General features: G+C 44.5%; 1 protein-coding gene across 1 annotated transcript; it reads left to right on the plus strand.

The window, feature by feature from the left end:
* Window positions 1-564: 564 nt before the first annotated feature.
* Window positions 565-1,893, plus strand: LOC124656444 (probable carboxylesterase 2). Its single transcript, XM_047195190.1, has one exon. The coding sequence runs from the start codon at window positions 565-567 to the stop codon at window positions 1,891-1,893; it is 1,329 nt and encodes a 442-aa protein (XP_047051146.1).
* The last annotated feature ends 11,581 nt before the right edge of the window (window positions 1,894-13,474 follow it).

A 13,474-nucleotide genomic window follows, 5' to 3' on the forward strand; every position in this document is an offset into this window, starting at 1 on the left:
TCTTTCATCTGACTGACGCTGGTATGAGTAGCGCCCTAGCCTTATCCTCGGACGAACAAAAGAAGGCGACAAGAAGGTGAAGCATGCCTGCAACTGCCACCCACCGTTCACTTTGGAGATCCAACAGTCAGTAAGCATTCGTTCCCAAAAATCAAAATTCGCTCATTAAAAAAGTTCAAAAAAATATATGCAAATGTTCAGCTCAGCAGTTGAACTATTAACAATAAGATACAACGCTTGGCACGTTTTACATCACCGAAATGAATCGGAGTGGAATCTAACAGCCTGCGAATGGCATCCCACTACACCACAACACGATAAAGAGATCGAGCTGCATACAAATATGTATGCGCGCGCGTATTATACTTCACACACAGAAAAAATAGATGCAAATATTCATCAAATGAACTAGCTGCAGTACTGCTATTGCATGTTACAGTTGGACCGGAACAAAATCCAGCTATAAAAAGCTCACGAATGGCATCCCAGACACCACAACTCAAGACAGAGATAGAGCTGCATAGACACCCTAGGTACATACAAGAACTGGCTGCCTCGGTCACCATGTCTGCAACTGCATTCGTGAGCTCTCCAGCAAAAGAGAAGGGTGCCACCGACGACATCGCCGTCGACCTCTACCCATTCATCCGCGAGTACAAGGGCGGCCACGTCGAGCGTTTCCTCCGTAGCCCATTCGTGCCGGCGTCGGAGGACGCGGCGGGCAACCGTGGGGTGGCAACGAAGGATGTCGTCATCGACAAAAGGACTGGCGTGTCCGCACGCCTGTTTCTCACCTCCCGTGCCGCCGCCGCGGCCGGCGAGAGGCTACCGGTCATCGTGTACATCCACGGCGGATCCTTCTGCACGGAGAGCGCGTTCTGCCGGACGTACAACAACTACGCCAAGTCCCTCGCCGCTCACACCGGGGCGCTCGTGGTGTCCGTGGAGTACCGTCTCGCGCCAGAGCATCCCATACCTGCGGCCTACGACGACGCATGGACCGCATTGCAGTGGGTGGCTTCCCTCTCCGATCCCTGGCTCGCCGACTACGCCGACCCTGAGCGCACATTCCTCGCCGGCGACAGCGCGGGTGGCAACATCGCCTACCACACAGCGGTGCGCGCCAGCCGCGACGGCCGCCTCATGGACATCGAGGGGCTAGTCATGGTGCACCCGTACTTCTGGGGGTCCGAGCGGCTGGCCTCCGAGACCGTCCGGGAGGACGGTGTCGCCATGTTTCCACCTGACCTGGTGGACAGGCTCTGGCCGTTCGTGACGGCAGGCCACGCCGGCAACGACGACCCCCGGATCAATCCCCCTGCGGAGGAGGTCGCGTCGCTAACATGCCGGCGCATGCTGGTAGCCGTCGCCGAGAAAGACAGCATGCGGGACCGTGGCCGCCAGTTGGCAGCCCACATGCACGACTGCGCGTGGTCCGGTGACGACGTGACGCTGGTGGAGTCGGAGGGCGAGGACCATGGCTTCCACCTATACAACCCGCTGCGTGCTACCAGCAAGAAGCTCATGGAGAGCATAGTGCAGTTCGTGAATCAGCGAAGCGCGTTGCTGCTGCCGGCCGCTATGCTCCCGGAGCTGCACGAGCTGCATGGATACGGGGGTAAGAAGACATCAGAAGAAGGTGAGACTGACTCTGATCAGCTAACTCTAAGCGTGCCTGCTAGGCCATACATAGACATATTTGGATATGGGATGGCCATGAAAGATTGGAGTGGCAGGAAATCTATGGCAAGTGGTTGTTCACAAATTGGACTGGGAAAAACATCCAACACTAGATATGGGCTATCTTTGGGCGGAGTGAGGCCTAACAAGACAAACAGACTCTCATTGCCAGCAGCAGCTCCAGTGAGTTCAATCATCAAGAACTTTTTCTAGTGGATGAAAGTCCATAATGAAGTGTTGGCAGATGACTGTGCAAATGTGTGATTCGGGTACCTTTATATATAATACTCCCTTCAGCCATAAATAGACGTCTAAATCTGAATGTATCTACACACGAAATAGCGTCTAGATACATCCAAATTTAGATAATTCTCAGACATCTATTTATAGACAAAGGTAGTAAGTGTAACAAGAAAGACAGTAAGTTATCTTTTTTATGTATGATGGAAATACTTATGTACAGCTTATGTATGATGTACAACTAATGTACTACTATCACTCTGTCAGTGTATTAATTTTCATATATATAATTCAGGAGGCTTGCTCCAGTACAACCCCCTCCCCAAACTCAACAAAACCCAACCGGTATTATTTAGGTCCATATCCAAGCCCAGATCCAAAACTCGGTATTCCCACGTATAGGCATACAGTCGCCGCAAGACAGTCCGGCGGGCACCGCAAGACAGTCCGGTGCAGCAAGACTGTCCGGCGTAAACACCACAAGACAGTCCGGCGCCACAAGACAGTCCAACGCAAGCACCGTAAAACAGTCCGGTTAATCTCGTTCCCAACGCGATGGACAGTCCGGCCGAATTGCACCGGACTGTCCGGGGCGGACTATCCGACCGTTCGTCGCGCCGTCACGCCGCCGTCTAGCCTGCACGCCGCCCCAACCATACCGGTACGGACCTACGAGACATTGCTGAGACTCGTGTCGTCCAGCTTCGCCTCACAGTGCCTCGTGGCTGCCCATCACCACTTTGTTGCTCCTCCCGCCTGACGGCCACGACCGCCACCGCGCTGACGAATCGCCACCAATAATCCACGTACATACATAATTATACGTATGCGGTATACAATTTAGATGGATCATACGGGTTTTGTACAGGGCTACATATACCCGTTTAATATTAAACGAACGGGTATCAAGCGATCTCAGCCGTTCTTGTATTTAAGTTTGCTTTGAGTTTAGGGGAGGGGGTTGTACCGGAGCAAACGCGATAATTCAGACAATGTATCAGTCTATAGTATCTACTACTTACGAGGATCTCTCAGATCACTTCAGAAGCTACAAAGATTTTTTTTTTCTTTTGCCAAGAAGATACAGAATTGTTCTATTGCAAATTTTCCTAAGAGGTTCAGTATGGAGCCATAATATTAAAAAAACGTATCAACCAAAAGCCAATAGTTTCATTATTTGAGGAAAACCCTGGTTTACAAAGCATAGTCGCTTCACATGAACGAGGGCATGCACCTTGTAAACCATTTGAAGTCCTTTTTGAAGCAAATTAAATAATATCTGGATTCCTTATATATTTTGTATCCAAATAATGAGAACAGAAATATTTCACCATGTCTCTATTAGTCATTTTTAAGTTTCAGATCCGTTATACATCAAGACTATTCATTAATTAACCGTCACCAAAGTGTACAACAAAAGCACCCATAAAAATGAAAAATAGTTACACGGTATCTGCGAAAAAGTTCTACCAATGATATTCTTTCTAAATGAATGGTTGTCTATGAAGACATTTTTTTTGTGCTCTATGTCCTCAAGTTTTACCAGCCATGTTTCTAGCACATCATGCCCAACCCAAAAGGGAAAAATCAAAAGCCCAGTTTCCAGTCAGATTGAAGAAATTGCAATCAATTAAATTTTTCTTTAACAATCTAGTTTCAAGGTTATTTAAGGAAAAAATCTGCAAACACAGTGCAATATTTAGTGTACCGCAGTAAAATTGAAAAGTCAGACAATAAAATCTGCATCACGGATAATATTGGTGGGTAGTAGATACACAAAGCATATCAAGATAATCAACTTTGGTATCTCATCAGGAGTTACAAATGAAATTATATCAGGTTATGGACATAGCCCGTTGCACATAGCCCAAATGAACATTTACAAATGAAATTATATCAGGTTATGGACCCCATGTCAAGAAACAATTTGTGTAGACTGTACACCATTTTGACAAACCAATATACATTTTTTTACTAAGGAGATAAAGCTACAAAGTCACAATGAAACTGTTAGCATATGCACATAATATAATTTGAAGAAATTTTTTGATGCTATTGGCAACTTGGTGCAGGAGACTTATACGAAACTAGATGAGAACATTTTGATATGAAGCATTCATGCAAGTGCAGTTGTACTCAAAAACTAAAATATTGATCATTTTTCACAGCAAACCGGAAGGAAGTATATAAACAAAATTAATCAACCACTCAATATCTATGTAACTAATGGAAGAACCATGTGAAACAACAATAACAAGCATCCTCTTGCATCACTGCATCTAAATGAAACTCAATTATTTCACGACCAAACCCTTATTATATTTATGCAAAAAAAATACCTTTGCGCTCCTAGCATGTAATAAAATTCAGTTTGGACTCATTTATTTTGAACATTCATTAAGAGGCGATGAGAAAATTTACTAAAATAAAGAAACAGGTAATTGCTTACCCAATTCTCATCACAATAGCTAAAATTTAGGAAGTAGGAATGATGTTGTAACACCCCAGATTTTCATACAGTTTCGGGTAGATTTAGGAAAGGGTGTGCATTTCATCGAAAAACTGGGAAAATTTCACGCTTATTTGCATAAAAACCTAAGAGGGATCAAGTTTCTCTCTCGGCACCATCTAGGGTTTAGGGTTTTTGGGAGTGCGACAAATTTGGACATGACCTCTTTTGAATTAGGGTTTTGAAAAGGGGGAATCAATTTGAATTGATACTCACATTTGAGTACTTGAAATTGAATAAGATATTGAATAATTAAATCAATATTTAAATAGAAATAGAGTTTGAATTCAAATAATAAATAGGAGTAAAATTATTACAATGGCTCAATAATGAAATCTTGAGCTTTACTGATTATCATACGCAAGATACAAAGTCTTCACAATATTCAGTAATATTACAATTAACCAAATCTTAAATGAATAGGAAAAATAAAAAGGAAAATTACAATTATCAAGCCTAGTCGAAACCTAGACTACAAGTCCTGCATTGATCATCTTGATCATCTTGATCCATTTGAACTTCTTGAATCCCTGCAAAAACACAAACAACAAACACAAGAATTGACCAATGGGATGCCACTTGGTTGTCAAGAAAAACTACACCAGGTGGATAATACCAAAATCAGCTGAGCTGATCCACTCATGGACCAAGCTCCAACTGAAGCACACACACAACTCACAAGGCATATTGCATACATCACAACATACACACACACATTGGCTAGTCACCAGATGAAACACAGCCCTGGTACCGACCAAGGGAGAGCCTACCCAGTGCTATAAATAGCAATGCACCAGCAAATCAAACCATCCATCGACACACACACACCAACAAACCATCAAGAACAGTAGGAATTATTCAGGCTGTTCATCATCAAGAACACCAACCATATAACCAGAGAGATGGGCAGATAGGGCCATTACAAGTAACAGCAGCTAGGAGGAGAAGGGCAGAGGCAATACCAATAGCAGCAACTGAAGCAAATCCTCTACACCAGCAACCATAATCTAGGAGTTGGAGTGAGGTATACCAAAATCATGAGCAAACGGGTTTTGTTCATATATGCATACGCATGCCCCAACAAGAAATGCTCACAGGGTAGAAGAACATTGTTTGATCATCATTTGGTCATAGACCAAGTGAAGCTAGCAAAAATAGCAAAGACCAGAGATTAAACCCAAGCTAGATACCATGGTTATGCCAACACAAATAAACCAATAGCACATCCAAAAGGAACTAGGAAGGAATCAATCCTTGATACATAATGGCAATCATAAAATGATCAACGATTATGCACTTATCCATCCACAACAAGCCTTGCAGCAGTGAGAGCAACCAAATAAACAACAACATATCACTGCTGAGGTCACATCAACCACTAACAAATACAACCGTAGTAAAAGGAAATAAAATATGATCACTCAATAGAGCTCAGTTTATGGATGGGGTTCCCAACAGAAGTTGGCATCCATCCATCCATTCATCCATCCATTCATCATCAATTTAAATCAAAGGAATCATCACTGCATAAGCAGTTCATCCAGTTACAAGTAATAAGTGCTGGAAACCTTCCAAGGTAACCAAATGTGCATCAATAGAGCAACAGTAGTCATACAGAGATACTACACAAGTATCTGTGACACCACAAGTCCATTCATCATGCTTTGCAAGCATGAGCAACTCACCAGTACATGGTGAGCAGCTATAGAGATACATAGCCATGAGCAGTAGCATAGGACAAGTAAATGGAATATATAAGCAATAGGCCAACAAGCAAGCCACTAGCATTTGATGCCAGTTAGATCATTGGTAACATATGCAACACACACTAGCAATACACAGCAACAACTAATTTATCAGCATAGCAGACAATCACCAATAGTAGTTACAGTAAGGAAGAACCCATAGGTTGGTTGCATCCAGCAAGCTCGCAAGCACCAGATAATATTCACACTAGCACAAGGTAATTAAAATAGAGCACTAGAATGTGCTGAGAGCATGGCATGCTAGCAACAACAACAACAACAACCACTAGCACTTGCACTAGCAAGCTAATGCTAGCAGTAGTGTCCAGATGAACACTTACTGAGGGGTCAGGGGAAGAATTGAGCTAGCTATGGAAAGTTAATCGGCCAGTAGAGCCTTAAAAGCAGCATCATTAAGCCAAGACATAGCAACATCGCAGCAGGGCCAACAACCAGTAGAGAAACCAGGTGCGGTGACCCAGCGTACCACTGCATGGTGTAGTACACAAGTCGTTGACATAACACAAGTGAAACACCGTTCCACTCATATTACATCCCTCAGAGTGGTACAACAGAAACATATGTGAGTCCAAGGTATGTCTATAGAAGTACACACGAACTGTTTACATAAGATCAACACAGCCTCCTACTTTACAGTGAGGTAAAACTTCAAATAAACCTCCAGAAGAATGACTCTTGGTCTATCTTATTGCTAACTCAAGTTTAAGAGCTACTTGGCTTGCTATAGAATTCTAGCTACTTAGGTGCTAGGATTAGGGAAAGGTTCCCTTCTATTACTAGTCTAGGTTTTCATAATAGATGATGCAGAAGTTGACTCCATTGACTTCTTTGATTGGATTCTTCATCTTGTTGCAGTTGAGTCCTCTGTCTTCGAGTTCCACGGTAGTTTCTCCTTCGGTGCCTTGATCTAAGAAGGGGGTTCAAATGGGAGGGAATGAGTACGAGCGTACTCAGCAAGTTCATAATAGGAAATAGGTGTATCATGCACTAGCTACAGCCATAGACCAGAAAGTCATAGGCGAATGCAAGTTTTCATAAACATTTCTTCAAAAGGTTTACTTTATTCTGAAAACTATGCCCGTCAGTCTTCACAGGTTGACCAGAACTTCATGGAGTTCCTTTCCTGCCGCGTTCGCAGTTCCCTTCCCGGAACAGGGAGTGACAGTCACAATTTGATACACTCTGCAGAGGTGCGTTACTTTTCCCATAAGAGACCTTATCCTTGTTGCCAACCAGGCGATATCTTTCCCGTCCACACTTCCTTGGTGTGAGGCCAGGTGTAAGATCCAAGTCCACACCGCCTTCTCCGCGACCCTGCAAACCCACCCTTTTGTCCAACCGTACACCCCCGGTAGACATCTCCCGATCATACGGCTTTACCCACGGTGTACTTTGGACAATCCATCATAGACCGTAGAGCCCGTCATCCACACGGATGGGGATTTAAAAGGCCATCTCAACCTACGGCGAGTGCCTCCGAGCACCCCGCAGCTCTACCAGTCCGTTGGCGTGCAGGAGGGAAAAGATACAGCTGACTTCCCCAGAGCCATTATAGATCTTATGGTCAACGCGATATGTACAGCGCTAGAATCACTGGACGGCATTGGTACTTAGTCCTAGATGAGTAGTACACTTTCAATGGAACCTCCACCATATCAACACATACCATGGTTCCATTGCCCACCACTTAGTCATATTCATAATTGTAAAATAATACTTTGCTTTTCAATGCATGAGTGATAAATATAGTACTTTGCATATAATTTGATAAAAATAATCAAATGACATGAGCAAGCGATGAACTTGCCTTTCTTGACTGCAAGATTATGCAGGCAAAAGCTTCGATACGTGATAACTCCAAATTCTGAAATACCATCATCGTCCGGTGAGGACAATGTTTAAAGAACTGGCAACGATGCTATAATGCATAATATGAGATGCAATCGTCCCGAGCGTAACTGTAATGTCCCAGGTTTAGAGACGATCCAGGGGTAGATTTTAGAAAGGGATGTGCATTGCATTGTAATTTACGGGGAAATTTCGCGCTTTTAAACAAAAACTGCATCGAAGGGGGACAGGTTTCTCTCTCGACACTTTACGGGGTTAGGGTTTCGAGAGAGCTATGAACTTGTTCCTACTTAGCTAGATTAGGGTTTTGAGAAGAGAGAAGAGATGATGCATCACAATCTTAAGTTGCATGATTGAATTCTCAATTAAGTTGCATGATTGAATTCAAACCAAATTTGAATTTGAATTTCATATTCAAACATCAAATTGATACCACATCATTCAAACTTAAGATAATTCAATAAGTAATTAAAAGTAATCAAGAATATAAATAATACAACAATTATATAAAGCTCATTAAGGAAAATGGGGGCTTAATTGATATACACACAAAATACAATGTCATTTACAATATCCATAATTAGAAAAAGGAATATACAACACTTTACAAGAATTGGAAAAAAATTAGAAAAGAAAATAAAAAGAAAAGTACAAGGATGGATCCTATCCTAAATACTACAAGATCATCTTCACTTGATCTTGGACTTGATGACCTCCATATTCATCTTGATCAATTGTTGATCCCTGCACATAATCACAACAAATAAAAGTTATGGAAAGTGGCATAGCCACTTGGCAGGTTAGAAATCAAATGAAAATATGAAATAAGCAGATAGGACCAAAGTGGCCGAGCTGATCCATGCCACAGTCAAGTTCCAGGTCCAAGTGCACAGCACTCTGTCTACACACACACACGGCCTGCTCACGGGGCTGTGTGCATGCGACACACACACACGGTGAGTCACCCAAAGGGAAAGGTGGAGGCTGTCGACCGGGGATGCAATGGCTGGCCACATATAAGCTTTTTCCAGCCAAAACCCTAGTCATATGCTTCATCCATCGACAGGCAGCAGTGGTAAGCCACCAAGAACAGCAAGAGTAGCTCAAGAACACCAAGAACAGATGAACAGCTAAAGCTGTTTCATCCACTCCACAATCACCAGAAATTAAACCAAGACCACAAGCTTGCTAGGAGGAGCAGGGCAAGCAAAAGATCATCACGAAGCAAACCCTCTACACCAACAATATTTCTAGGAGCTGGAGTGAGGTATACAAATCATCATGAACAAACCGAGATGGTTTTGTTCATAAATAAGCATATGCATCAAGCACACACAAGCAAAAGGGTGTGAGAACTAGTTTGTATCATCATCGGCTACTAAGCCTTTTGGTGCAAGCAAACTAGAGAACGAGACGGTGGGAGATTTCCAAGGGGAACATTGGCATGTCAACAAGATGACATACCAGAGAAATCCAACCTGGATTGATCCCTAACTAGCCATTCAAAATCATATAGCACCTAAAGCCAAGCAAGCCATCAGATATTAGACAGATCATGTCCATTTTTGTTGTCAACAGCAAAGATCTTGGAAAACCAACATGGTTTCTTCCGGTGAGATATTCACCAAATCACGGCTAGCCAACAAGGGTGGGAGCTACCTTAACGACAAAGAATTGCTCGTCAAGGCCACCTCAACCACTTAACCAATTCCAACAGAGAAGCCATGCACAAATATCATCACCCAGATGGGTTCAAAAAGGAGCTAGGGTTCCCAATAGATGTTGGCATCCCTCTAGCTCAATCTTATTAATATTAAGACGATCATTACTGATAAACAACTCACATCATTTATCTATTTAGCCAAGCAAGGAATTACAGATAAATGAAACAGACCAGTAACCAAGCACCAACTCCTTGCCAATGAACCAATGGCTCACTGCAAGCATCAGATGATGCTTGAGCAAGCATTACCATTCACTAGCACAAGTGTATGCATCACCACGGACACCGAGGAGAGCACCGACTAAACATAAGCATGAAACATCGGCCGGTCACCAAGCATCGATGATTATAAGATCATCGAGCTTGGCGAAGCATGCTAGAGCCAAGCCTAGCATCAACACATGCACCCTATAAATTAATTGGTCACAGAACAGGAATAATGGCCTAGCAGACAAACAAATACATGTTATATAAATGTATACAGAAGCACATCATCAAGGGATGGTGTTGTTTAGCCCACATGCATGCTCAAGTGAGCAAGACTATGAATGATAGCACACTGAAGAGCACCCATGTGCACTGGTTCTTGCAAATTTGCAAGAAATTGCACAATATAATCAAGCCGGGGACGGGATTATGCACACACGATATGTCCAAGTGACGGTAAAAATAATAGGAGCAAGCCGGTAGGCTATGAGCATCCTTTGGATGCTCATGAGCAATCACGGGAGGGCCACGAGCGGGAGATCACCATGAACGAGTAGCTAGGAAGCACGGAAGCATGGCGATAACAGCACGACAAGCGGCATACGCATAGCGAGTAGAGCAAGCACATTAGCTAGGAGCCATGGCGCATGTAGGCGGCGGCAATGAGCACGGCCACGAACGAGTATAGGCACAAGGGACGGCGGGCGGTGGCCGAGCTAGCTCGGAAGAACGGGGAGAGGAGGATGAACTGGCGGTAGAGAAGGAAGAAGGAAGAGGATGGCGGCGCACGTACACTAGAGCGGAGCACCATAGCGTGCCACGGCGGCACGGCGGCACGGGCCACCACGGCAGCGCCAAGCCGCGCCGGCCGGCGTCGCCGAGCGCGAGCGCCCGGCACCGCCACGGCACCGGGAGCATCGGCGGCGAGGAGATCACCATGGATCCCCACGGCGGGCGAGCGGGCGGCGTGGGCGAGCGAATAAGGACGCCCGGCGTCGGATCGGCGCGGACCACCGTGTCCCGCCGTCGAAGGCGGATCAGATCCACTTGATCTCGCCGGCGGCGGCTGCCGGAGTTGGCCGGATTAGTCGGCGACGGCGAGGCGACCACGGCGTCGCGAGAGCCACGAGAGAGAGGGGTTAGGGTTTTGCGCGAGGAAGAAAGGGGCGAGTGGGCCGACCAGAGCCCAAGTGTGGCTCGGGTTAGGGTTAACCCAGCTGGGCCGCACGACGGGTGGGCCCGAGGGCAATTCAGTCATTTCATAATTCCAATAAATACAGAAACTTTGAAATTATATAAGAAATGTTTAATAGCTCTAAAAAAATAATTAAAAATATGAAAATAGATCAGCATAAAATTCTCTATCATAATAAAATACAAAGAGGAATCTTTGAAGACAATTAAGAATAAGTCTTCATTTGATGATTTAAATAATCATTTAAATCACACATATAATTTTCAATAATAAAAATAAGTCCATTAATGCCTTTGGACTTTAAAAACACCTTGACAACATTTCAAGGTTGTATATTACTTTAAATCAAGTATCCCCAAATTATTCTTAGTAATAACTTCCTACATGAAATACTAACGACATCGGAAGGGGGGGACAAACCCTAAAACTGGAACCATGCATAATTGCTTCTTTAACCATTGCCCTTATCGGACAATGATGCTATTTTTCAGAACCGAGAGGACAAGGGTCAGTCCACACCATCCAAGCGCAAAACTTTGCAGTGTTCAGGCAAGTTCATCACTTGCTCATGTCATTTGAGTATTTCTATCAAATTACTTGCAAAGTACTATGGTTATCACTATTGCATAAAAAACCAAAACCACTACTTTCATAATTATGAATATGACTATGTGGTGGGCAATGGAACCATGGATTGTGTTGAAATGGTGGAGGTTCCATTGCAAGGGTTTATATCCATCTAGGATTAAACAACAAATGTCGCCGAGTGATTCTTGTGCCGTAATACCCGTGTTAACCATAAGATCCGGAGTGGGACGGAGTAGTCAAAAGTGTTTCCACCTCTCGTTCATCAACGGATGCGCTTACCGTAGCAGGTTGTATACGGCGGAACAACCGGAGGGTGGGGATCCCATTCTAATTCCCCACGGTAAAGCATTGCTTGCCGTAGCGGTTGTGTCTTGCGGAACAACCGGAGGGTGGGGATCCCATTCTAATTCCCCACGGTAATGCGGTCTATGATGGGTTGCAGCTACCGGCGTAGGAGTGTATGGTAGAGCCCAGCACTGTTGTCGTGGTCGGGGTCCACCCTGAAATTACGGGAATAATGGGACCGGCGTGGACCCAGGGGTCGGGGCATGCAACAACGGGTGGGTGTTCGAGGTAGCGGAGGAACATGATTGGCTAGACCTTATACCGGGCCTCACACCGAAGGAAGTGTGGACGGGAAAGCTGCCCGGTTGGCACCAAGGTTAAGATCTCTTATGGGTAAAGCAACACACCTCTGCAGAGTGTAAAGAGCGTGACCTGTCACTCCTGTTCGGGATAAGGAGCTGCGAACGCGGCCGGAAAGGAGCTCCATGAAGTTCTAGTAAACCGGTGAAGGCTGACGGACATAGCTCTTTGGAATAAAAGCAATCTCTTGAAGAAATGTTTACCAAAACTTGCATTGGTATTAGACTTTACTGGTCTAATATCGTAGCTAGTGCATTAAACACCTCTTATCTATAATGAACTTGTTGAGTACGCTCGTACTCATACCACTCTTAAATCCCATGCTTAGATTGTCTGAATCGTCTGGAGGAGGACTACGACAACAATGAAGGAGCCGAGATCATCGGCTATGAAGAACCAGACCTCTCTGGAGGTATCGAGGGCGTAGACTACCTCATCGTCTACGGAACCGGGGAGGCTTCCGGAGGAGATCAAGCTCTGAACATCTCGAGTAGTAGTAGAAGCCGAGCAGCCCGAACTCTTAGTATTTAGCTGCTCAAAGAAATAAATGTATAACTTAATGAGACTCTTATATTGTAAGCTAAGTTGGGTTCGCCTCGAACCCAGGGGTATTCCTCTTAGGACCCAAGAGGAGCTCCGAGACAACATGTGTGTGATATTTGTAATAATAAATGAATGAGTTATGGACCTGCTATGTTCTGTTGTACTACTCCGAGGGATGTAATATTTGCGGAATGGTACTTCGTGAATGTTATATCAACGACTGGCATACTACAACATGCAGTGGTATGCAGGGTCACCACAGTTGGTATCAGAGCAAAAGCTTTGACCTTAGGTTGGAACCTAGTAAATGGGACCGAACGTTAGGAGTTGATGACCCACAAGTATAGGGGATCGCAACAGTCTTCGAGGGAAGTAAAACCCAATTTATTGATTCGACACAAGGGGAGACAAAGAACACTTGAAAGCCTTAACAGCGGAGTTGTCAATTCAGCTGCACCTGGAAACAGACTTGCTCGCAAGAGTTTATCGATAGTAACAGTTTTATAGCGATAGCGAGTAGTGAAATAACG

This window comes from Lolium rigidum, chromosome 1, assembly GCF_022539505.1.
Source record: "Lolium rigidum isolate FL_2022 chromosome 1, APGP_CSIRO_Lrig_0.1, whole genome shotgun sequence".
Taxonomy (NCBI): Eukaryota; Viridiplantae; Streptophyta; class Magnoliopsida; order Poales; family Poaceae; genus Lolium; species Lolium rigidum.

Coding starts and splice junctions, on each gene's coding strand:
- LOC124656444 (XM_047195190.1), top strand. CDS start 565: ATGTCTGCAACTGCATTCGTGAGCTCTCCAGCAAAAGAGAAGGGTGCC.